The 27,688-nt window shown below is 33.3% G+C and overlaps 1 protein-coding gene across 3 annotated transcripts; it reads left to right on the top strand.

Annotated features, from left to right (window-relative positions):
• Window positions 1–580: 580 nt before the first annotated feature.
• Window positions 581–27,688, top strand: LOC139490770 (organic cation transporter protein-like). 3 transcript variants are annotated; one of them, XM_071277756.1, is made up of 8 exons: window positions 587–1,419; window positions 4,366–4,520; window positions 6,397–6,566; window positions 6,912–7,136; window positions 8,347–8,573; window positions 13,013–13,194; window positions 13,664–13,816; window positions 27,496–27,688. In XM_071277756.1, the coding sequence occupies exons 4-8, from the start codon at window positions 6,970–6,972 to the stop codon at window positions 27,529–27,531; spliced, it is 765 nt and encodes a 254-aa protein (XP_071133857.1). In that variant the 5' UTR covers window positions 587–1,419; window positions 4,366–4,520; window positions 6,397–6,566; window positions 6,912–6,969; the 3' UTR covers window positions 27,532–27,688. The 3 variants fall into 3 exon arrangements, 2 of the variants coding, with proteins under 2 accessions (XP_071133857.1, XP_071133856.1); XM_071277755.1 differs by lacking the exon at window positions 587–1,419 and adding an exon at window positions 1,812–2,148; XR_011656403.1 differs by lacking the exons at window positions 13,013–13,194; window positions 13,664–13,816; window positions 27,496–27,688 and having other exon boundaries at window positions 581–1,419; window positions 8,347–8,389.

Genomic DNA, 27,688 nt, shown 5'->3' on the forward strand with positions numbered 1-27,688 from the left:
CATCTTCTTTTTTCTATATTCTATAATTACTCAATAAAACCAAGTACTAAAACTGCAATGGTGGCCTGTTTCTTGCATATTTGGCGATAAACGGGAAATAATGCATTTTAAACATAATTCAAATATAGAACGTTCATTCATAATGCCTTATTTAGATGCATCCGATTTAGGTTGATTATAACATAAAAAGTATATGCTGTACGATTGCTTACCATCCACTAGAGACCCAATGAGGTGGATGTAAAAAAACAATGTTGGACATTTTTTCGCAAAATAAAATTCGTTTACAAGTAATCTCTTTACTTGTGGTAATAAATGATCCAAACAAAATAGTTTGCCGATTTGACTTTTTTGTCAGGACCAACATGAATTACGACAAGCTTCTAATGAAGATTGGCGAGTTTGGCCGTTTTCAGAAACGCATGCTGGCTCTGTTATTGATTCCTCCGTTTTTGGATCCAATGACGTCATACATGCTGACATTTATACTTTGAGATCATAAGCACAGATAAGTTGTTTTTCAATCGGAATGCTAGACAACAATACGCAATAAAACAATAAGGCTTATTGACCCAACAATAAATTACTGATAATTACAATACGCGATACACTACAGAAAAAGAATTGCTATTAATTAAAAACGTAATAATTGTATATGCCGTAGTGATATCCGGTAATCTGGTGTAGGTAATGTTTGTTAAGTATGTTGTCCTGTTACATTTAAAACGTTTCTAATTAATTCGCCATTATCTTTGTTCCTTTATAAATCGACATTGAAGACTATTTTTAACAGCTGATTCTATGACAAAGAAAATGCTGATTGATCTTTCATTGTAAACATCTGAATATGAGGTCATGACACTTCCCTTCCAAAAAACGGTTCGATAACGCGTTACGAAAATACGTAAAAAGCCACCAAAAATAGGGGAAATTGTACAGAGGTACATCTTGTTGAGCGGTTGAGAAACGATCCAATTGTTATTTTTCTGACTTTTAAAGAAGAAGAAAAGAGAGAGAAAATACCAAGAGGCAATCAAAAACTAAAATGTCGAATAGAGAGAAAACAGGCAACAACATAGAAATGGCTTGTTTTTATTGTCTCAATTTTGAGAAAATATTTAAAATAATAGCATTTTAAAAATATGTCTGCTGAGACCTTAGGCTAAACGAAGATTTTAATTTTATATGATAATGCGAATTGCATATGGATTTATTTGAAAATCTTTCCTGCAAAAATTGATTCATTTGTCAATATAATGCAGATGCCAAATGACAAACACCATGGTGGATCCATTTAACAGCACTGTTAATATGGCTGCTAACATTTCTGAATCTTTTGTATATCAAAACGGTAGTACAACAGCCTGTAATGAGTGGGTCTACGATCAAAGTCAGTACAAATCTACACTTATTTCAACAGTAAGTATAGCGTACAACTAACTTAAGATTTTCTTCTTTTCGGCTGCCGTCATTCTAATTCAGTGTGTGTGTGGGGTGGGGGGGGGGGGGGGTGGGGTAGAGGGGGAAACTTCTTTTGCCAAGTTTGTCTTGCAATTAAAAAAAATATTTAATGTGGCATGATTGCCAATGAGGTAACTCTCCTTCCATGCCACAATGTATAAAAAGTTAAAAATTATAGATCTAAGTATGGCCTTTAACTAGTAATCTTGGCTTACACCGAACAGCAAGCTAATATGGACCCAAAAATGATAAGTCTAAAGCCATTCAAAAGATCTATCTGGTCTTTATATAAAAAAATCGAAAGACAAGAATAACTATATATATATCCACACCAGCAAACGACAACCACTGAACAACAGGATCCCGACTTAGGAAAGTTACATACAAATGCAGCGGGTTTAAATGCTGAATAACAAACGATAATGTACGCTAAAAAATGCAGTCAATGAAAACAATAACACAAAGCGTGTTAACCAAGTAATATGCTAACAACACAACAGGCTTATTTGTACATAAGTATTTCACATTCAAGTTGTTGGTTACAGTTTGTGCCGGAAAATTATTCACGCATTACCATTTTTCAGTTTATATGGTATGCGACAACAAATTTGTAAGAAGTCACACGATGCTTTTTCATTATATTGGACTTTTTTGTGGTGCTATGACATATGGAATGTTTTCCGACACGTACGTATGCATACACGTCAATCGACAATCGTATAGAGTACACAAAAATTGAAAAATAGCCGACAGCATGGCAAAAAAAGAAAACAAAGACACAAAAGGAAACAAAACAAAGGTCCTTTAAAAACAAATCATTAACAACACAAAACCTTCCGAACTTCCAAGAAGGTTTGCACCTATAGTGACATACGTCGTAGGGCTATCTGATGACAAGCCTCATTTGTTCTTCATCAGCCACATACAGCGAAGAAAAAAATATAACAGGATAACATTTTTAATAATTATGTATCTAAGAGTAGTTTTGAGATTTCAAATAATAGTACTGAAATATGAATTTTTGTCTGTCTAATTTGAAATAATAACGACATAATCATATTTGAAGATTTAGAATCAAAATGCTAATGGTGTATTGTCTCTAGAGTGAAATCTTTGAGCCACACTAATTATCGCAGATATTATAAGAATAAGATGATATATTATAATTGGCAATGATACAACAATCCACCAGAGACTAAATGACATAGAAGTTTACAACTATAGGTCACACTACGTTTTTCAACAATAAACAAAACACATACTCCATAGGTATTTATACATTCCCCTAAATGACAAATGTAAACAACTGAGAAAACTAACGGCCTGGTTTATGTTCAAAACAATGAAGATAACATAAATAGGATATACAGTAAACAAACAAAAAACCCTGAATTACAGGTTCTGACTTGGTACATACACATACAGAATATAGCGAGGTTAAACATGTTTGGAGGCCCCACACTCTCCCCTAACCTTGGACAGTGGAGGAACAGAAAACATAAGAACAAACTTATAAAAAAAAGCAGTTGAAAAGAGTTTAAAATCGATCAAAAGCAGAAACATGATTTAGAAAAGCATAGATCGGACGTGGCAGGGTTTTTATACATCCCACTATACAAAATTTACAGGTTACAAATCTGAGAATACTCTCAGTTACTGACAATGAATTTGAAGCCAATAACATCTACTGAAAAATTATATATCTACGACTTAAATATCAATCAGTGCACATCCAACATCCAATGAATTTAGTGCAAAGACGTCTTTAGCAGTTCGAGAAAAACATGACCTTATGCAATATCAAATTACAGGTGTCGACAGATTGTAGAGCTGTGAATATGCATATTCATATAACAATACTTTTTTTCTTTGGTTTTAATTTACAGGATAGCAAAATCAAAATTTTTACCAATAAAAACAACATTTAAAGACCTAATAACATTGTTGAATTAGTAACATTTTCGCATAAATTAATTTAAAGGATCGGTACGTTTACCGGGATAGGTATACAACATTTCCGTAAGAATTAGAGTGTATGTCCTATCATGTATGAACTTACTGTATATAAAAATAAAAGGAAGATGGGGTATGATTCCCAATGAAACAACTCTCCACAATGACACAGAAATTAACAATTTAAGGTTAGCATACGGCCTTCGACAAGAGCAAAGCCAATAACGCATTATCCGCATTAAAAGTCCCAATCCTGAAAACTGTAAATCAAGTCAAATGAGAAAAGTTACGGCCTAATTAGTGATCCAAAAACTGAACAAAAAACAAATATGTAACATAGCAACAATTGATAACCACTGAATTACAGGAATTTGGCTTGGGACAGGCACATACATATAGAATGTAAATAGGCTAAACGTGTAAGGTGGATCCCAATCCTCCCCTTATCTAGAACAGTGGTGTTACAATACATTATAAGTATTAAAAACCAATTGAACAAATAATAAAAAAAAATCATGCGTCTAAGACTAAGTTATCATACAATAGACATCCAACATCCAATGGATTAAGTGTAAAGACGTCATAATGATATTTGGCAGGAAGTTCAATTGGCATAGGTACATTTATTTCCATTGAGACCAATTGGCGCTGCAATCTACTCGATTGTCTATTGTCTTTGAAACGTTTGCATAGTTAACAGATTTGAGTGCTTTTTAATTTTTGTATTACGTTGCCGAAATGACACTCAGGCGAAACAAATCACTGCGTTAACACTTTTAAAAATATGACTGATTACATCAAGATTATATCCCGTCTCTATCAACTTAATAAGCGATTTTCTTTGGATTATAAGTTTCTTAAATAAATCCACTAGAAGAAACATACTGTTCAAGATGGGTTTTTTTTATTTGATAACAAACTCACACACAATATATTATTTTTCTAATTCAGATTAGGTAGGCAACCTGTTTTGACAACAGCGCTTATAGGAATGATGTTACCAAATTTAATAAGGTCTTTTGTTTCGTCTCTTCCACTTGTTGGTTTCCTGATTTTTGCAAACGGTTATTTCAGCATGCTTGTGTATGATACAGGTTATATTCTAGGTATGCTGTTTATATCTTATACCATAATTATATGTGATTAGTGGGGATATGTTTTAATGTTAACTAAACGGAAACATGACAACGAATTTGAAGACTAAAAAAAATTGACAGTCAAAATTGATTCTATTTTTAATGAAGCATTGCAATTACAGTTAGCGAAAATAATAAATTTGCTATTCTCATTTGGAATAATTCAGCTTTACGTCAATTGTTAACAAAAAGGGTGAAAAAAGATACCAGAGGAACAGTCAAACTCATAAATCAAAAAATAAACAGACAACGCCATGGCTAAAAATGAAAAAGACTAATAATAGTAAACATGACGGAAGGGAAAGCAGATCCTGCTCCACATGTGGCATCCGTAGTGTTGATCATGCTATAACAAATCCGGTAAATATTCTAAATTGGTAGGTCACATTCATGATAGGGAAGGGGCTTGTAGTTACGACGTAAGGAACATATCCGATATCATCTGTGAAACGATTATTCCATAACGGTCAACCAACTCGTGATGGCGTCCGTAAAATTTACGAAGGGATGATTTCAACTTCACTATTTGGAACTCTTGGTTTAATAGCTTCCTTGTAAATAACAACCTTCTTTCAAGAAAATCATGATAGGAAATACAAGCACGGGAATATCGTATCAATTGGGAGATATATACCCCGTATGCAGGTGCTGCTGGAATGTTGCTACTGAGAAATGAAAAGTTCACAATTAGAAAACTGAAATCATATCTTTTGTCGTAAAGTTTATTTTCAACCGACCCTCATTGTCAATTTAAAGATGTATGTCAAGTTATGAGGCCGACTTAGTTGTATCTATTGTATCATTTATCTCTAGTTCGATGGTATACATGCGTTTAACATAGTCACCAATTTTTAATTATTTAGTGAGAGAACATCATCTATATATCGGAAAGTAAAGTAAAAGGATATTGCTAACTTCTTATCTTTCTTCCTAAGAAGTTCCTGTATAAAGTCAGCCTTATAATAATAAAGAACTAAATCGACAAGAAGAGAGGCACAATTGGTTCCCTTTGGAATGCCGGCAATCTGTTGAAAAACACGCCATCCGAACGTAACAAATATGTTTTCAATCAAAAAATGAAGCATCTTGATAATGTCAGTTTCAGAGAATTTTTTGTTTGAAATCAGAGTGATCCTTTACAAAGTAGGATTTATCCCCCCCTAAGACAAGATACTTGTATCTACGTTGGCCATTCTTTTTAAGGAAGCAAAGCAATACCAACGCTTTCAATTTGTCTTTAAGTTTGGAATGCGGAATACTTGTGTAAAGTGTAGAAAAGTCAAATGTTTTAATACTATTGCAAGATGAAAGAGAGTTAGATCGCATGTACTCTAAAAGATCTTTAGAAGTTTTTAGTATTCACATCTGATTTACACCACCTCTAGAATAGGCAGTTTCTCAATAACTTTGAAGCCCGGCTTAGATTATTGATAAAATTGATGTTAATAATTTAGAAAGAGGTTTGATGGAGCACTTGGAACACCTAGCAATATACCGTTGTTTGTAAGGACACTTATTTAGTTTAGGTATCAAGTACACTGATGGAATATCCAGTTCTTCGTCTTTGGTTGAAATTCCAAAGGAAGATAGAACAGACCCTTGCTTATCCAGGATTTCCTCTTTGGTTAGATGTTGTTTGGGGCTTTATCTGCGGGGACAACAACATATTTGTCGTGGAGATAGAATAACTGTGTTTGCAACATTTAGGTCTTAAAGATAGACCCATTCAGTTTCTTAATTCTAATTTGTATCAACAACCTCACAGTAACAGTTCAAAATATGTAGGATATAAATATGTTTTGTACATATAAATGATATGCATCTGTTTAAATGTTTTTCGTTCTAGCTACTGAATTGGTCGATTCATCTAAAAGAGTGTTCGCAAACTTTGCCTATTATTTCTCCTTCTGTATTGGAGAATACGTGCTGGTAATACTTGCCTACATTATCAGGGATTGGCGTATTCTGGGCTGGTCAAACATCAATAGTTGTTGGAATATTTCTCACCTCATTACTGTATGTAGATAGTTATCAAGTATAATCATAGCAACTCAATAGATTTATTTTAAATGCAATAAAATAATAAAAATACTTTGGACAATTTATGGAAACGACAGGATATGGCAAAACATTTCAAGAATTTACATGTGTTTTAATTATGATTAAATATAGGCAGAATTGACATTAAAGATCTATTTTAACCGAAAAAAGTTTTAAAAAAAATATTGTTAAAGAAACCAGACGAAAGTGCGTTTCGTCTAAAAATTCTAATCAACAGCGAACATAATTCTTAGCCCCTCACACGATTTTCTCTAAGAAATGTAACTCATTATATTTAGAAATACATGTACTATATTTCAGATTCCAGAAAGAGTCGGCACGATGGCTGATAGCGAAGGGGAAATTATCGAGAGCTGAAATGATTCTAAAGGATATTGCAAAAGAAAATAATGCTAATTTTGACATTGACATTCAGAAAATTAAGGTTGATGAAAAACATGAAAAGGTTGCATTTTGTACAGTCGTCGGAGAGCTTTTCAAGTCAAAAATTCTAACCTTTCGATTAGCTATTTTTATGTTTAATTGGTAAGTATTTTGAAACAATAACCTATACACGTTTATAAATTAGTAAGTACATCATTATTGGCAGCTATATTTCGGAGTATTTTATAAAACAATGCCTTATGATGACAGCATAGAAGTTTGAATTATTGTTGAACGTCTGGTGACATTTTTATATTTGACCGGCACGCGTAGCCGGATATTCAATGTGCTATTTAACAAGCTAAAAGCTAGCAGATGGACATGTTACCATACCCAGGCACATATTTATGACTTCGAACCAATCAGTCTGTTCTTACTAATTGCGGACGCATATTTGGCAGGGAGGTAGCTAAAAGGTCAAGGCTTTCATTTGAAACTACCAGAAATCGAGCACACTATATCAAACACTTAAGGCAATCATTCTACCACGATACCAAGTGGTGTATTCATTTTATGACGTGTCCAAGCAAAGCAATTTCTACTCAATAATGGTATTAATCATATATGATACTATTATTTAATGCATTTGAACGATTGATGGATAGTTATTGGCAATCATATCACATCTTATTTTCATATAAAAAGTTACAAAATATGCACAGATTGAACAATGGTATTTACATGTCAGTTTCCAGCAGTTTGCACAATGTAGATGTAGCTGTAAAAACAATTATAATTGACGGAGTTGGCATTTCTCCTTACACCAGCAACACGTATTTGATAACTTAATTTTTAGGATATTTACCTTTAACAGGGGGAACCGAACAAAAAGTTTGCTGTTCAGACAAAAGGCACAATGTAGATGTAGCTGTAAAAACAATTATAATTGACGGAGTTGGCATTTCTCCTCACACCAGCAACACGTATTTGATAACTTAATTTTTAGGATATTTACCTTTAACAGGGGGAACCGAACAAAAAGTTTTTTTAACAAATGAAAATATGATACATAAAACATATCTGAAAGGAATAGCTAACACATTCTCAAGTTAACAGGGAATCACTGACGTATTCGAGATCGCTATAAAGTTGAACAATGCATGTGTTATAAAATTAAACGTGTACGTTTAATAATATTATGCTTCAAATTTTCTAAAAAAGAAAATGATTGTGAGAGAAAGTATGATGAAATAATAAACTGTATTTTATGTACTGTTTTTGACATTGGTAAATGTTTGTTTGGTACAAAGTGTATTAGTACACTTTCTTCTGTTATGGTGAAAATGTAGCTTAATATCAAATTGTTTTACAGGTTTTCAATAAGTATGACTTATTTTGGGATCACAAGGAAAGTTGGTAACTTAGGTGGGGATGTCTATGTGAATTATTTAATATCCACGTCAGCTGAAGTAATTGCCTTATTCATATGTCTTTATGTGGTGGAAAGACTTGGAAGAAAGAAAATATTCAGTTCTTCTATGTTAATTTTTGGTATCGGTTGTCTGTGTACAATATTTTCATCTTTGTACGGTGGCCCATGTAAGTAGTATGTAAAACACTTTTTAGCAAGCTTTTATATGATGATTTTATTTACAACTACTGGGCCGATTCCACTGCCGGTCGAGTTTTATTCCTCTAGGGAATCACCAGTCCAGTAGTCAGCACTTGCGTGTTGACACGAATTATCATTGATACTGTATGATCATAATTGTAAATTAACTCTTTACAAAACTTTCAATTCTTGATAGAACATATGGTCCGAATTTGTATTATAAATTTCATAGATTCGACGTATATCAGCCACGAGCATATGCACACGTTAATCATGGGGTGGAAGTGGTAAATAAACTCATTATAGATACCGAACTCTGTACAGTGATTGTTTCCGTTCCGGAACTATTTTCCTTTACTCCATCAATGTGTAGAGTAGTATGCGGACCCGTATGCGGATCGGAGCTGGAACTGCCGGGGAGTTTGCATAGATACCAGTATTATAATTTCTTATATGCTTTTGGCAAGAAATTGAGTTTACATGCAATGAAAACATTTTGTAATATGAATTGATATCAGCATGTAGAATGAGTTGCGATGACAAAGGCAGTTCTGCCAAAATTCAAAAACTAAAAGGGGGCATATTAAAAACAAAATGACAGGAGCATCTTATGTTCATGCACATCTGTAAATTAGGATCAAACAATGGAGTAGTATAATGAAGATAATTTAACTATGTTTGATGAGTTGTGATAAAAAGGTCGGCTCTATCAAAATGTTCCTAGTTCAAAATGGCATAACAAAAAACCAACACCATTGAACGAGAACACCCCTCCCACATCCACATATGATGATACGAGAACTCGTGTAAGGTGAGATTAAATGAGAAGGTCAGTTCTGTTTAAACTTTCCCAAAGTTCAAAGGGCATAATAAAAATAATAAAAAAATACCGGAACATCGTACCCAAATGCACATCTGCATTTTAGCATCTACCAATGTATAAATTTCAACGCTAATACATTAGATAAACGATATATGAGAAGTTGCGACGGCAAAAAAGTCGGTTTTGTCAATATTTTCTAATTCAAGGGGCATAGTTATAAAAAGACTCAAAGGACATGACGTCATTCCAACATACACATTTGCATATGATGGATATGACAATGTTACACAAAACTCCATATAAAGAACGATGCATAGCTGGGTCTTCAAAATGTTCAACTAAACATCTGTCTAAAGTACTGACTTCTATTCTTTCTACAGTTAAAGATGGGCTTCAAAATATTGTGAGGAGATATATTCTACCAGTGGTGTTAACCAGATGTGGATTCTCAAAAATTCGAAAGATCTACTGCTTAACCTTCGATCACAATCTTTGCAATTTTGCAGCAACATAAAAACTTTAGATTTTTCTACGCTATATACTACTATTCCCCATGCTCAGTTGAAAGATCGACTTCGCCATCTCATAAAACAGAGCTTTTTCTATAAAAATGGGAATCGTAGATACAAATATCTTGTTTTGGGTTACAATAATTCATATTTTGTAAAGAATCACACTAAATCTTCCAGAAAATATACTGAAGATGATATTATCAAAATGCTGGACTTTTTGATCGACAATATATTTGTTGAGTTTGGAGGATTTATATTTCAACAGACAGTCGGTATTCCAATGGGTACTAATTGTGCACCCCTGCTGGCTGATTTGTTTTTGTAATCGTATGAAGCAGAATTTATTCAGAACCTTCTAAAAGACAAAAAGAAAAAGCACCTTGCGAAATTCTTTAATTTTACTTTCCGATATATTGATGATGTTCTATCATTGAATAACCCATATGTCAGCCAATACCTACATCTCATATATCCCAGTGAACTTGAAATTAAGAATACTACTGATACTAGAAGGACTGCTTCATACCTTGATCTTTTCCTCAATATTGACGTAGATGGACGACTTCACACGAAAATCTATGATAAACGGGACGATTTCAACGTCCCAATTATCAATTTCCCATTTCTCAGCAGTAACATACCCTCTGCCCCTTCGAATGGTGTTTACATATCACAATTGATACGTTATTCTCGTGCTTGTTCACACTATACGGACTTCATATACAGGAGTGTGCTCCTTACGCAGAAACTGCTCCAACAAAGTTATGAGGAGGACAGATTAAAATTGACACTCCGTAAATGTTATGGACACCATCACAAATTGATGGATCCATACGATGTCTCTTTGACCAAACTAGCTAAGGACATTTTAACCACATGGTAGATTGTGGTTTGTCATTATGTCGTCTAATCTTTTAATTACCAAACGTGACTTATTCCCGATTGTGACTGTTTTGCTGAGTGTGAATTCGCATTACTATAAGACGTGTAACGGTACTTGTCTATCCCAAATTCATGTATTTAGTTTAAATGTTTAATGTTATATTTGTAATTCTCATCGGATTTTGTCAAATGTGTTGACGTCTTTTCTATTATATTTATGTGTTATGGTAAAGAAAATTAATCACCGCATTCATTTATTAGATTTGATTTTGTTTAACGTAATCAGTACGATATTTTACGTTTCAAGTTAGATTCAAAACAAACCGGACATAGCTTTATAATATAGTTAATTGCTACCTTAGTTTGCTATTAATAAGTATTAAAATGTGTATTGTTATTAAATGCAATATCAGTATTTAGTTCAAATATAATCTTAAATCAATCCTAATTCTATCTTATTCATTCAAATGTGACGACATTTTTCATTTTTTAATGATCTGTTTTACAAATTCAAATGACGTCTTTTTTTTGTCATTTTTTACAATTTCAAACATGACGTCACTGGGCGTTGAGGTTTAAACTTATTCGGATGTGTCTACATTTTGTGTTGCAAATGTCTGGTTATGTAATGTATTTCAGTTGTTTCCTGTAATTTGTTAATACTTCAGTTTCATCATGTACATCTTGTGTATAGTAATTTTATAAATTTACTGTTTGCAAAAGTATAAATTATTCTAAATAATAGGGATGCTCTGGTAACAAACAGAAAACCCTGGCCGTTTTTGGCACAACTTTTTTATCTTTTGGTCCTCGATGCTGTTCGACTTCGTGCTTGTTTCGGCTTTCAAACTTTTGAATCTGGGCGTCACTATTAGATCTTGTGTGGACACAATGCACTTCTGGCGTATTGAAATTTTGAACTTGTTGCCTTTTGTTGGCTTTTGTTCGTGTGTTTCTTTGTCTATTGTTTTCTCCAATTTATTTATATTGTAGTCCTGTGGTGTTGAGTTGTCATTTTAATGTTATATTTCACATGGCTATAAAAGGGGAGGTTTGGCATGCCACAAAACCAGGTTCAACCCACCATTTTGTCCTTTAAAAATGTCCTGTACCAAGTCAGGAATATGGCCATTGTTATATTATAGTTCGTTTCTGTGTGTGTTACAATTTAACGTTGCGTCGTTTGTTTTCTCTTATTTTGAGTGTGAATTGACATTGCGATGAGACGTGTCACGGTACTTGTCTATCCCAAATTCATGTATTTGGTTTTGATGTTATATTTGTTATTCTCGTGGGATTTTGTCTGATGCTTGGTCCGTTTCGGTGTGTGTTACATTGTAGTGTTGTGTCGTTGTTCTCCTCTCCTCTTATATTTAATGCGTTTCCCTCAGTTTTAGTTTGTTACCCCGATTTTGTTTTTTGTCCATGGATTTATGAGTTTGAACAGCGGTATACTACTGTTGCCTTTATTTGTAGTTATCATGAGGTAGATATCATGATGATACGATAACCCATAGATAAGCAGTTGCGATGACAAAGTTGGACCTATCAAACTGTTTTTAGCTCAAAATGGCATAACCAAAAAGAAACTCTTTCAACCGGAACATTCAGCTTACATCCACCTATGTTGATAGTATTAATCATGTAAGAGGAGTTGCGATGAGAGGTCGGTTCTGTTGAAATGTCCATGTTCAACGGGCACAATAAGAAAAAAATAGTGCAGGAACTTTTATGCTTATATGATAAACCATGTATTACGAGGTCAGTTCTGTCAACATGTTCTTTGTTCAAAGGGGATAACAATAAAAACGCATTGAACCGAAACATTCCACCCATATTCATATATGCATTAGCATCTATCAATGTAGTAAGTTTCATGTAGATCCGACAAGCCATGTAGAAGAAGTTACAATGAAAAGGATAGTTACATCAACATTTCTTAGTTGAAAGAGGCGTATCTAGCAAAACCTCAATGAATTTATAGTCTTTCCAGCACATCTTTAAATTTTTCTTCGCATCTGATTTGTATTTAGATACAATAAAAACACGTCGTATGAATTGTGATAACAAGTTTGTTTTTGAAAAGGGACAAAAAAAATGCATGCAATGTATCATAACACGTTTTTTCATATTTTATAAGCAGATATTTTTATTTAATCAGGTAATACTGATGAAATATATTCATCCTATTTTCTTTTTTATACTACAGCCCTACACTGGTTGACGATAACTTTGGCTATGATAGGAAAGCTCACAATAACAGTGGCATACTTTAATATTTATCTAATGGTGGCGGATTATTCCCCAACTAACCTTCGATCATTTGCGCTTGGAATTGGCAGCTCAGCTGGGTATGCTGGATCAATGGTATCCGCTTATGTTGGTGATTTGGTAAATATTTGTTATTGAGATTATTTCATATTTATTTCTGTATCATGATAAATTTTCATACGAATCACGAAATTTTAACAAGATGTTTTTATTTTTTCAAAACACAATTTAGCTTGCGGGGTTCTGTTAATTTTTTGCTTTTTAGAAATACGATTTCAAGAATAAAAAAATAACATAAACACTAGAAGCATGCTATGATAAAGGTAGAATAAAGTAAAATAAAAAAATACTGAACTTAGAGGAAAATCAATTCGGAAAGTCCATAATCACATGGCAAAGTCAAATAACAAAACGCATAAGAACATAGATAATCATAATAGGAATAGGAATAGGAATAACCTTAGAAAGCAAAAAATAAAATCAGTTAAATAATGATAACATTAGTGACAGTTGACAGATCTTCATGTATCAGTTATAATAAATTCAAATAATAAAATGTTTTCAGTAAATTCACTTGATATATTTGTAGGGTGTAATGGTTGATACAAAAGTTGGTGTTGCCTTACCGCTGGTAATTTTTGGTGCTTTTGGTATTTGTGCTGGTTTACTATCGTTTGCACTTCCAGAAACAAAAAAATATGTCATTGCCTCAAAGTATCCAAGAAGCGGAAAATATTTCAAGGTCTGTATTTAGGTCTAACCAACAAAGACTATAACAAAAGAAATTGATTTCTCAAATGTTGCTATAAAACCATTTTTTATTAAACCAATTGCTTAAAATAATGTCGTTCATGAGATGCATTTAGAAATGAAAATGGGTGTCTCAGATAAAACTTAGGTATATAAAATGGCAATCTCTGAATATATTTTTATTAAATTCTACCTTTTCACCTTAGCTTTCAACTTATCAAAACGACTTTACAATAAACAGATACAAAATTATAAGTCGCACTAAAATAGTAAAGCTGAGTACTGTAAGCATACTTGACGTCGACTCTTTTTTAATAGCCGGTTGGCAAAATATCTGATCAGTTGAATATTCCTCCAAAGAAAGCAGATTACTATTTGTCATTATCATAATTGTTAATGAATTGCAAAAAGTAGAAAAAAACACTAACAAACAAATCATATAAATAAAATATTGTTTATATTCCCCCGAAATCTTTTAATGAAGGGAATGTGTCAAGAACTGAGTATGAGTATTAATAGTTGAATATATCATGTAGAAAAAAAATCCTTTAAAAGGCAAAAGTAGCTAAGTAGATATGAAAAAAGAAGATTTGGTACGATTGCCAATGGAACAACTCTTTTCAACAGACCAAATTACACAGACATTAACCGTACGGCATTCAACAATGAGCAAAGTCCATACAAAGTCGAAATCATTAATATAAAACAATTCAAACGAGGAAACTAACAAGCATGACGTCGTTCATCGACATATTTTTTTACGACATACATACTGGAATGTTTAAACAGCAAAATGTGTCTATAAATGTTCTCTTTTTAAAAGAAAAATCATTTAAATTTACATTATCGGTAGTATAGACGAAAACAAAAACCTTTAAAAACAATAACAACTGTATCAAATACACGGGTGTCATTCCGTTTAACGAGAGAAATGATCGTGAAAGAATATCTAACGGCGGTCAAGTATTGAGAGGCGATCGTGAAAGCTCTGGTAACGGATCGTGAAAGACATTTAATGTAAATTCTAGTTCAGAATCTTTGAAAAAATCGCTTAATTTTCAAAACGCGGAACAAATCCGAAAAAATAAATATGTCTGTCAAAATGATTTAACTTCCTCAACATAACTGTGAAATAAGATAAAAAAAAATGCAGTACTTTATGAAAAAACACAAAAGGCGCAATGCATGTCTAAGAAATTAATTACAAATAACACGCTTTTTGTACCTTAATATGGAAAGCCAACGGGGTCAAAATTCTTAATTCGTAACCTGTCAATTCGTAACTTGTAACTGTGTAATTTCTAAATTGTTAATTCGTAAATTGTTAATTTGTAACTTGTTACTGTGAAATTCATAATGCTTAATTCGTAAATTGTCAATTTGTAACTTGCACCTTTGTAGTTTCAACATTCTTAATCGGTAAATTGTCAGTTTGTAACTTGTAACTGTGCAATTTCATATAATGCTTCATTCGTAAATTGTCAATTTGTAACTTGTATCTTTGTATCAAAATTCAACATTCTTCATTTGTTAATTGTCAATTTGTAACTTGTAGATTTCAAAATTCTTTATTGGTAAATTGTCTTTTTGTATATTGATGTTTTGTGACTTGTAACATGTGACTTGTCGATTCGTGATTTGTCGATGTGTGAAATGTCGAAGTGTTAAATGTCATCGTTGTATTATGCTAACGATCATTATGACGACAGATGGCGCTCGGGTTCTTCTTCTGTGTATAATCCTCCTGTAAATCGGTGAACCTCCATGTGGAAAATATACCTAAATAATTTTAATCCATTTATTACAGCAAATGCGTCTAAAAAAGCAAAACAAAAATTGTAGGTTTACAGGATTACAGTTTTATTTTGTTTACTGACGTGAACTTTCGTTCGAGAACGGAAACTATATAAAAAAAAACATCCCGACTAGTTCAGTCCCTCAACCGGCGTAATTGATCTCTCCTAATTACGGGGTAAATAAAATAGTCGTTGGTCAGTGGAATATTGCGACTGGATTATTCATGTATATACAGTAAGGAGATGTGGTAATAAACCATATGATTGCCAATGAGACAACTATCCACCAACGCGAAGTACAAATAAAGTCGACGTAAGCACTGTGAACTATAGGCAACCTACGGCTTCATCAATGACAAAACCTAATACCATATAGTCCGCTTTAAAAGGCTACATCATTACTGAAAACCCCATGCAGGTACTAGTAATAAACGATTTCTATTAATCATAAAATGCTATTATCGGACCATTTTATTCTGACAGGAAAGGGCTGACATATATATTCTATTCTGCTGTTGTCGGTTATATGGTCGGGTTGTTGTCTCTTTGACACATTCCCCATTTCCATTCTCAATTTTATGTATTAATATATATGCCTACTGAATTTTTCTGGTCAAGAAGCTTAAAAATTGCCGCTACCAGATTTCCTACAATAAAAATGTACAACCAAAGAGACCAAAATATTCACGAGTCCCTCGATCTCAACAGCTGGCTGCTTAATGCCCCGTACTTCCGATATAAACCCCACCTGGTGCCACACCTCTTTATAACCCGGCAACCTTACTAAATCTAGCATGTTGTCAATCGTTAATTAACTGAAATGATTCACGCTGTTCACCTATATATTTTTTTTTTAAATTGCATGTCAAATATAAACAAAAATCATTTGCAATGAACTCGTAACAATATAATCCTAATATCCTATTGACAAACCAGGTTGTATTCCGCCTGGCTCTTCTGTCGAGCAGTCAGCCAGGATCCCAGGCTATCATTTTACTCTAAAAATGACCAAATACATACTCCTTTCGCCAAACCCCAAATAATGTGCAAATATTTTCGTGGAGTAATAAAATTAAACAACCTTAGTGAGCGCGCTCACATTCCCCACGTCCCCACATTGTCACTGGAGAAATAAAATAACTGTAAGAAAAAAAAATTGTTTCATAATTTCCTCTCGATATGTACATCTACATAGTATGTCTTTATTATCTACAAGGTTTCATGAAATTCTGTGGTGTGGTTTCAGAGGAGTTGCGACGATAAACTGTTGCAGAGGTATATCGAAGCACATAAGTTCAAAGGGGCGTAACTTCTAGAAAAAAAATTGAATTGTAATTTCTTGTCGATATGCAAATCTACTTACTTTTTTTAGTAGTATGTCCTTATTATCATGAAATTCTGTTGTGTGGTTTGAGAGGAGTTGCGATGACAAGAAACAGGACCGACGGACTGACGTACGGACGGACGGGTCAAAACATTACACCCTCCGCAACTTCGTTGCGTGGGGTATAATTAGTGTAAGCATATAAGAGATAATTGATTTTTCATGCAAAAGGCGATATGGCCAGATATTTTTTTCTGACAAGGGCGTCAATTTGTTTAAAAGTGGGAGCATTAGGAAGGGGGTTTGAGATTTCAAAAAAACACTGGCCTTTGTTAATCTTGTATGATTTTATTTTTTTGTTTCTTGTGTATAATTTGGAGTTCAGTGATGACGTCCGGTATCACTGAACTAGTATACATATTTGTTTAGGGGCCAACTGGAGGACTCCTCCGGGTGCGGCCCGGGAGTTTCTCGTTGCATTGAAGACCCATTGGTGGCCTTCGGTTGTTGTCTGCTCTATGGTCGGGTTGTTGTCTCTTTGACACATTCCCCATCTCCATTCTCAAATTTATGTAGGTGACGCGTGTAGTAAAAAATAAACAGTTTCATAGTTAAACGATTATGGTCATTAAAAAATATATAGAGGGGACACCTCCTAGTATATTTCTATCTTGTACCATGATCATTTAGATCTGTATTTGTTGGAGAACGTAGTGGATACAATACCGGCTTTAATACAACGGTAGAGAGAGCGCCGTCGATGTATTGACGGTGCACGAGTGTAGTTTCTGAACGGCTTTCAACGCTCGGTGTACGCACTACGCTTCTTCAATTTGGTTCTATTCGAATACTGTTTTTACGAAAAATGAGTTAGAATATTGTTGTATTTTACTCGTTGAGATCTCAAAACACTTCGTGTAGTTTTTTATCTGCATGTTTGTTCACAACATTTCTTGACTGATAATTGTTAAATCGGGTCCTTGACAGCAATTACGTGTTCTTTTTTTGACGAGCTTTTGTTTTTAAACTGTCTGGTTCTATAGCACTGCGACCACCTCGTACAGAAATATTAGCTTCTGACTTGAGCGTCTTGTCTGTATGTCTTGTAGATTCAGTTTGGTGAGCGTGTTTGAGACGCAACCAACTTCTCTGGATTTGTACTCTCCTGTTATAAATCTCGCAGGTTGTTGCTGTATTCTTTCAAGCTTATTAATGATTGTAGATGTGAACTGGTCCCATACTATTGACGATATGATATCCCATAATTGACCTGACCATTTAAATATATGCGGTTTTCTCGCATTCCGGTTGACAATATCTCAAATTTTAGGGCCTCGATTAGTTTTCTGGTTCCTTTAGATTTTATTACAAAATAGTGCATATTCAACACAGTTTTGATATATAGTATACATTAACTGAGTGACTTATTTAAAAAAAAAATCATTCAGTTTGTTTTGCAAAGTACTTATATGATATCATTTTTTATAGATATAGGAAGATGTGGTATGAGCGCCAATGAGACAACTCTCAATCCAAATAACAATTTATAAAAGTAACCCATTATAGGTCAAGATACGGTCTTCAACACGGAGACTTGGCTCACACCGAGCAACAAGCTATAAAGGACCCCAAAATTACTAGACTAAGTGTAAAATCATTCAAACGGGAAAACCAACCGTGAGTCTAATCTATATAAAAAAACAAGAATCAAGAAACACGTATAAATTACATAAACAAACGACAACAACTGTACATCAGATTCCTGATTTATGTTCATAACTCAGGAGCTAAATAAATAAAGACTGTTCGTCCATTTGTTTCTTGTATTAAAACATATCATTAGATAACATTCTTTTCTAAAATTTTAATAGTGAGATTATAATATTAATGAATGATGGTTGTCAAACAATTTCTGCCATTATACATTGAGTCCAAAATTTGCGGGCCCAGGACAATATTAGTATTTTTCCAGCACCGTCTTATATTTCATGCTTTTAGTCTTGTTTTGACCCGGTTGAATATTAAGTAGAAATTTCTTGCCAAGTGACAGTAATATATTTGCGAAGTTGATAAGGAAGCCCGTTCCAGCGACACATCTATATACCTTAATAAATGAAGTGACACACCTCATTGCAGGTTTGGTGACCAGTACAGTAAATGTTTATACGAGTTTACCTCAATATAAAACCGAGTCCTTGTTATACATGCCATATAAAACAAACAATAAAATTGAGAATGGAAATGGGGAATGTGTCAAAGAGACAACAACCCGACCATAGAAAAAACAACAGCAGAAGGTCACCAACAGGTCTTCAATATAGCGAGAAATTCCCGCACTCGGAGGCGTCCTTCAACTGGTCCCTTAACAAATTTATACTAGTTCAGTGATAATGAACGCCATACTAATTTCCAAATTGTACACAAGAAACTAAAATTAAAATAATACAAGACTAACCAAGGCCAGAGGCTCCTTACTTGGGACAGGCGCAAAAATGTTTATGATATCTCACCCCCCCCCCCCCTTTTATACCTCTAGCCAATGTAGAAAAGTAAACGCATAACAATACGCACATTTAAAATTCAGTTCAAGAGAAGTCCGAGTCTGATGTCAGAAGATGTAACTAAATTTATTTATCTATTTGTTATCTTTTATAAGTATGCGCTGTACATAATTGATTTAAACTCCTTTGGTATATATTCCATATGGCGGTGCTCCTACTTACAGGAGGATTATACACAGAAGAAGAACCCGAGCGCCATCTGTCGTCATAATGATCGTTAGCATAATACAACGATGACATTTAACACTTCGACATTTCACACATCGACAAATCACGAATCGACAAGTCACAAAACATCAATATACAAAAAGACAATTTACCAATGAAGAATTTTGAAATCTACAAGTTACAAATTGACAATTAACAAATGAAGAATGTTGAATTTTGATACAAAGATACAAGTTACAAATTGACAATTTACGAATGAAGCATTATATGAAATTGCACAGTTACAAGTTACAAACTGACAATTTACCGATTAAGAATGTTGAAACTACAAAGGTGCAAGTTACAAATTGACAATTTACGAATTAAGCATTATGAATTTCACAGTAACAAGTTACAAATTAACAATTTACGAATTAACAATTTAGAAATTACACAGTTACAAATTATGAATTGACAAGTTACGAATTAAGAATTTTGACCCCGTTGGCTTTCCATACCTATAATGGTCATATTTCAGTTTATCATGATATATTTGAAATTCAATCTTTGGTGTATCTGATAGTACAGTAAAATTGAAGTATGCTCTTCCCTTTTAAGCATTAACTTGTATATGAAAACCTTGAATTTGCTGAATTTCCATCAAACTTGATCGTGAAATATCAGGCAACGCATTATTTTTATCGTGAAAGATAATGCGTGACCAGACTTAATACTAGTAATCAGAAATCAGTATTTCTTTTACCATTTGATAAATCTGCAACTGGTTGAGGACTGTAACTATTTTGATAAGGATGAACATTAAAGCTATTGTTTTTTTATTCAACACTTTACTTCGAAAGTTTAAAAAAAAACAAACTAAAAACGTGTCTATATAAGTGTGAAAGATTCAACTCTGAGAATCGGTCAAGTGCAATTCAGAAAGACCGACACTATTTAGCCAATAATATGGATATGCAACGTTTAAACCAAAATGATATCCATCAAACAAAAAATTACAGCAAAACAGCATCTGTCATGTGCAATTTGAGATTGAACGATAACCAACATTTTGTGCAACAGTACTTTCTTAAGTTTTTATGCACAACGCAGATGTGGATTGATTCAACTATATACTACAGACTATAGAATACCAGATCGCAAATGCTGTAATGTCTCGTCTTCTTTACATATGATTGTATATTTGTTGAACGTCTATAATATCAAGGGTTTTCCTAAAAGTGTCAAATGCGCTTAAGATTGTCAATGGTTCATAAAAAGAGTTCAAGGTTAGATGAACCATGCCATACAGATCTCTACAAATATCCCGTACACCAAATAAATGTGTTCCGATCCTTACAGTGCCTTAGAAACTGACAAATGTAAAAGTTATGCTTGGCCAATTCATTCGGAACATAAGGTCAAAAGTATATGAACCCTGACCGACAGCCAGACATAGACATCTTACTATCATTCAATATATCAAATACAATTGACGTCATCATGGTCATATATGAAACATGCAGACAGACATATACACCATACACGAATTACCTTGGCGCTATAGCATACAGGTATATATCCAAAATCTAAACAACATAAAACAAACATTGCCGAATGATGCATGATAATGAGTTCGATGTTATTTAAAACCTTGCAGAAGTCGAAAATCTACACCTTACAATCATAACAACAGACAGTTATCCTTTTTGAATTTTGCTCGGAGTTCAGTATTTTTGTGATTTTACTTATCCTAAAGCTTAACGAATCCGCGATACGGACTTGACCACAACAATGAATCTTCATCCATGAAATGAGGCAAATTCGGGGTCAGGTGAATCCTGTCTGACGGACATGTAGTTTATAGGATCAAATATACAAAATGTGGGTATCCTATAACTCGTGATAAGGGAGTACTTCATTCTTGAATCATCCAACTATTTTACATTTCATTTTCTGAAAATATTAATACTTTGAAATGCTTAAACCTATTGAGGATGTTGATCTATCTAGCTTTTCTCAATACCAATAACAAATATTAATTATGATATAATTGAAGAATAATTTGAACGTTTTCGTAGCATCAGATCTTTCACGATCCTTTTCACGATCTTCAAAAATGCGGTACGTGATCTTTCACGATCCGAAAAATCAATTTTTGTGTAAATAGTTCTTTATTTGTCAAGTTTCAGATTATGTTTATACAAAATAACTATGAGAACTATTTGATTAATTCAAATAGAGTGCCCTTTTTCGAAAAAAGTAGTTTTTCTAGTCGAATTTGTGAAAAAATCATGTTTGTTTACATTTTTTATGTCATTGAAATGTCGAGAAGCAATCTGCCTTTTGTTGTTTTGTAATAACTGTGTACTTTTAAAACTGGATATTCTCACATACTGATTATAATGTTGAACAATTTTGACAGACAGTTTTATTTTGTCGTTAATTTGTCTGTGTAATTTATTAAATTAGAATATTTATTGACCTTTCATATGTCTTCTCAATTAAATGTATTTCACGATCCGTTACCAGAACTTTCACGATCGTCTCTCAATACTTGACCGCCGTTAGATATTCCTCCACGATCATTTCTGTCGTTAAACCGAATGACACCCGTGAAAAAATGTTATAGCAAAGAATCTGATCACAATTTTATCAGTGTTTATGGACTTTATATTTTTTAATTTACCTCGGAGTCTGATATATTTGTTATACTTTTTCTAGTTCCAGTTACTTAAGAATTGAATGCTCTTTTTTGTAAATTTATTGGGGTGTAAAAGCGTTGACCGAAGTACATTTTGTATGAAGCGCGGAAGCGCTTCATACTAAAAATGTGCGCACGGTCGACGCTTTTACAACCCTATAAAGTTACAAAAAAAAGCATTCAATACTTATAATTACATTTTTACCTATAGGATCATGAAAACAAGCCTTTTATCAAGTTTTTATTTCATTTACCTGTGCACTTTATTGTGGGACCTCGTGTCATCATGAATGAAAAGTTTTATTGTGTGATACAACTGCTTAAAGGGAAATCACACTATTGTTTATACGCATCGCTTTCGGCGCCGCCATAGTGTCGTAACTGTATTATGACGTCGCCGTTTTCGATTCCGCCGTAAAGGTTGCTAATTTATGAAAAAGCGAACGCTCGAAGGGATGTTTCACTAAAGCAGGAGAAATGATAATGGACATATCATATTTTTTACAACTGATATGTTGTACTAGCGAGTTTCTAGATTGTATTAGGGTTTACCTGCGGAATACAAAATAATGGGCAAATACTGCAGAATAAAAGGCAAAAAAAAAAAAGATTGAATGATGATGATGGTGTGCTAAAATATAGAGAATAAAAAATATTGGAAACACAAAATAAACATTAATAAATGAATGACCCACTATCCAGACCATTATGATAAAAAGGATCTACCAATACAAAACACATAGTCATCATGCATAATCAACACTAAGAACGTTGGAATTTCATAGCATATTCAATGTAACTTAGTACCCCCTCCGACCATTTTCTCGATAACGAAGTCGGTGACATATATTTTTTTTTTAATTTTCTAATGTATATGTTCAATATCTAATTGAATTCTAAATTTCCAAAAATATTATGGACTCATCTTAAGTGCAAAAATGAAAATGCTACTCGAAATGGACAAAATGTATGGCAAAAAAAATAGCCGAAAGTGGTCATGAAATGGCACAACTTTGGCAGCGTATCGCCGCGATGCGGTATGTAGGGTTCAGCGTATATTTCGGGGGGGGGGGGGGGGGGGGGTTACAAATAGACCAAGAGTACCAGCATGTTAGCGTATAGCTATCGGAATCTGTAGTTTTCTGTTCAAATAAGGGTTGTAAATAAGAACAATGAGTTTCAACTTACAGTTTTCTCATATCACATGCATGCAACGTCATAACTATTATAGTCTTCTATACTACATGTATAAATAATTCATTAAACATTTCATTTCATATAAGTATTTATCCGGCTCAGCCTGTCGGATTTTTACAAAGCAGAGTCAAATTCATATGTTCTAATCTAGTTCTGAATATGCATTAAACTTGCCACTGGACGTAAATGTGTGAAGTCCTATTTGAAATCGTTATTTATTTCACATGTGACGACAGAAATGATCTAAGTGTCGTCCATCTTTCCCAAATGTTCCTTTGATATCTAACGCCTCTGAACCCTGAACAGTTTGGGCAAGTTTGGATACAATATCAAAGCGATAGGGTCTAAATTTGGATTGTGATAAAATTTTTGACATAATATAGGTTTCTGACACAAAATAAATGTGGTCAAAGGTATTAAAAATCTATTGTGCAATACTGTGCAATTGGAGATTTCTTTTTGAGATATTTCGAAAAATTTGCAAAAAAATAAAATAAAACGCCACCCCTCCCCTCTTGGAGTAATTACCACCAAACTCAATCCCAGCCTTCCCTGTGTGGTATGGAACCTTGTAGTACAATTTTAGATAGATTCATACACTTAAACACAAGTTATTGTAAAATAGTAATTTTAGTTAAATGCTTGTTTGTGGCTCCTTATTCCTGAACGTTTTGAGCAATTACATGTACCCTTTAAATCAATTTCAGCCTTTCATTTGTGATATGGAACCTTGTGGTACAATTTCAGAAAGATTCATTACTTCTCAATGCCATATTAGAAATTTATGAAAATCAAAAGGGTATTTACATCAACAGATATAAACAATTTATCAAAGTTGTATGAAAATTGATGAAAGCGATATTGAGTTATAATTGTCCGAAAACTGGAAAATCCCCCTTTTTTAATGGATAAAACCCTATAACTCGGAAACGTAAAATCAAAATTTATATAAAAAAAAAAGAAAGGGAGCTCACGTCAATAGATATAAACAATTTCTTTATAGTTTTATGCCAATTGGTTAAAGCGTTTTTGAGTTAATGTCCGACATGTTGACGACGGACGGACGGACAGATGTATACCATAATACGTCCCGTAACCGGGCGTATAATAATTCAACACGTACTATACATTTGGCTTTACCAGTCTCCAACAAGAGAAATATTTAACACACACACACACACACACACACACACACACACACACACACACACACACACACACATATGTATTTATGTAGATATATATACATGTCTCACAGAGTACTGCTAAACTAAAAAAACACATTAATGGTCCGTCTGGTGAAAGAATATTCCACTCATATAGACAAATGTTTTGTGCTGATGTTCATGTAACATTTGCCACTGAAAGTTTTGCAAAAATCAAGAAAACAATGGTATAAAAATTAAAAAAATAGTAATAAAAGTTCAGATGTAGGTTCGAGTTTAGATCACTCAATGTGATCACTGTCGACAGTGATTAAGAGATATTGTCGGAGACCGTGACTGAAAAGGACATCCAGTTTTTTTACTCTTTATTCTTTGGTTCTTTAAGCAAAAATAGCCAACATGGTATAGCAGAGAGTGCTTAAATATTTAATTAATTATTTTCAAATTAACTATCATTAATGAGGGGTGGGGTGGGGGAAGCCAGAGGAGTCCTGATTCCGAAATCCCGGGCTTAAAATTAAGAAATAATTCCTTCATGTCATGCTCTATGCTCATTTTAACATGGGTAGGCATTATATTTGTCGATATTTTACACTGAGCGTTAGCGAGGTGTAAAATGTGGTCAAATATAATGCCTACCCATGTTAAACTGAGCATAGAACATGACATGAAGGAATTATTGCGATTCTAATAGGACAAATACAGTATTTTTATAGGTCGAAGCATACGAATATACCGTAAAAATGTTTGGCTTTTCCCATTTCCTCCCCGAGGAGTGTGTGCATTATATTTCATATTTAATAAGTTTAAACATTACAAGCAGGGTAAATATATGTTGTTTTATAAAAAATATATAATAAAAGTTTATGTTAGCTGCTTAAATGTATATATTTTAAAGGATAACGATGGAAATAACGTTAATATACACAGTAAATTCGTGCGCATGTGTCAAACATATTTTGTGCTCATTAGAACACGGCTTTGTTTACAAAGCGTAATAAGGACGTCATATTAGAATAAAAACGTGAAATCCCGAGGTCCAGAATTTAAAAAAAAAAATCCTGACATCCCGAACATCGAAAAAAGAAATCCCGGATCCCGAAAGGGTCAATCCCGAAATCCCGAGCTTAAAAACACTTGATCCCGACGTCCCGAAAAAGGTCCTGCCGCCCCTCATTAATCAGTATTGGCAAAAATAGGTGCATTTACCACAATGAAAGATAAATGTGATAAAAGAATATACATTCAAACCAAAAGAGGTGCACCAACAGAAAATAGAAACCACATTCTTACTCTTAATTTCATCGGATCTCAAAATTTAAACTCTTACCAGAATTTTTACTCTATCTAACAGTATAACTCAAGAAGTTTCTAAGTGTAACTCGGGCTTAAACTAGAAAAAATATTCGAAATCAAAATAAAACTTGAACTTTCATTCAAAATTTAACTGGAACTCGAACTTAATTTGTGTCGATTATGGAGCGTTGTGTAATAACAGAAATGTTAGCCAATTTTAAATTTCTTCCGAAAACGGTGTCATTGAGGGCTTTTTTTTTAAAGTGCCGAATTTCTGGCTTTTTAAACACGGCATTTCGGGTTTTATCTTCCCGGTGCAATGGACAAGTTAGTCAATTTATTCTGTTTGTAGTCTAAATGGAACGTGTTACTTTTCAGCCAAGATACCCTCAATCTTCCGAAGTAGAAGATTCTAAATCTGCAAGCCGTAAATTAATTCTTTAATACGGAATGAGGCACACATTAGTTTTTCCTATACAACAAATGCAATTAAAAAATTTAGATGACTCCAACTTTGACAATTTCTTTTTAATAAACTGTTACTGTATGTTTAATAATGAATAATCAAAATACCTTACAAAAAATATTATTATATAAAAAAAAATATATATATATATATAATTTTTTAGAAGAAAGGTTTGACCCAATAGTTCCAAGCATTGCAAGAAATACTGCTATGCTAGCAACGTCGTTCTATAACGTTAAAAAAAGAGAAAAAGTTATAATTCCCGCCAAAAATTGATAATAAGATTATTTCCACTGTAGCGGATTTAAAACATCGGTGACCCCCCTTTTTTATTTATGCTTTTAAAATCTCCCCTGAAGCTGCAACTAATGCAGAAGTTTGAAGGAAAAAACATTAGTAGATTTTTTTTATTTCAAGAAAAATCTATAATAAACGGCAATTAAAAATGGCGGGAAATGTAAAAAGGCTTTAAAAAATAAGGAAACTGAGAAAAATAAATGTGTATAAGATAAAAGTTACAATTGACTGTTTTATTTAAACCAGTTAAACATCGTTTTTCAATACTTTTGCCTTCTTTTAGCATTTTTGAGCGCTATTTCTATATTACGGTATAACGCAATTCTTTACTTTTTGATGACGTCATATCTCGAAAACAACATCGGTGACCCAATTTTTTTTTCGCCAAAAATATTGAAATAAGTATGATCTGTCTACATGCAAAATTCTAATGAATTATTATTAGTAGTTTAAATAGTGTGATTTCCCTTTAAGGAATAACACGTGATGTACAGTTAGCCAATCAGAATAACGTATTATAGTGAAACATACATTTAATGTAATTATTTACAGAAATTATAATTCCACTATATGTGTATAGGAAAATTAAAATTTAACGACAAGATTGTATATTGAGATCCATTTAAATTCTGCGAATCAGTTCTATTGTAGGTTGTTTCTTTTTAAACATAACTATTTATTTGTATATTTATAAACAATCATGTACGACTTTCGTTGCAGGAAACAATACAAAGATGGCGGATCTGTCCTGTATAGGAATGGTGCTGATAGTAGTTTGATAGTCACTAAGGACTGAAATATTAAACACTTAAACGAATATTAGATAATATATCAATTTCTGTTTAATTACTATTTGTTCATAAACAGAAATATGCGTATAACTGCCATTGAATTTTATACAATTGTCTCATTA

The sequence above is a fragment of the Mytilus edulis genome, chromosome 10 (assembly GCF_963676685.1).
Source record: "Mytilus edulis chromosome 10, xbMytEdul2.2, whole genome shotgun sequence".
NCBI classification, from domain to species: Eukaryota; Metazoa; Mollusca; class Bivalvia; order Mytilida; family Mytilidae; genus Mytilus; species Mytilus edulis.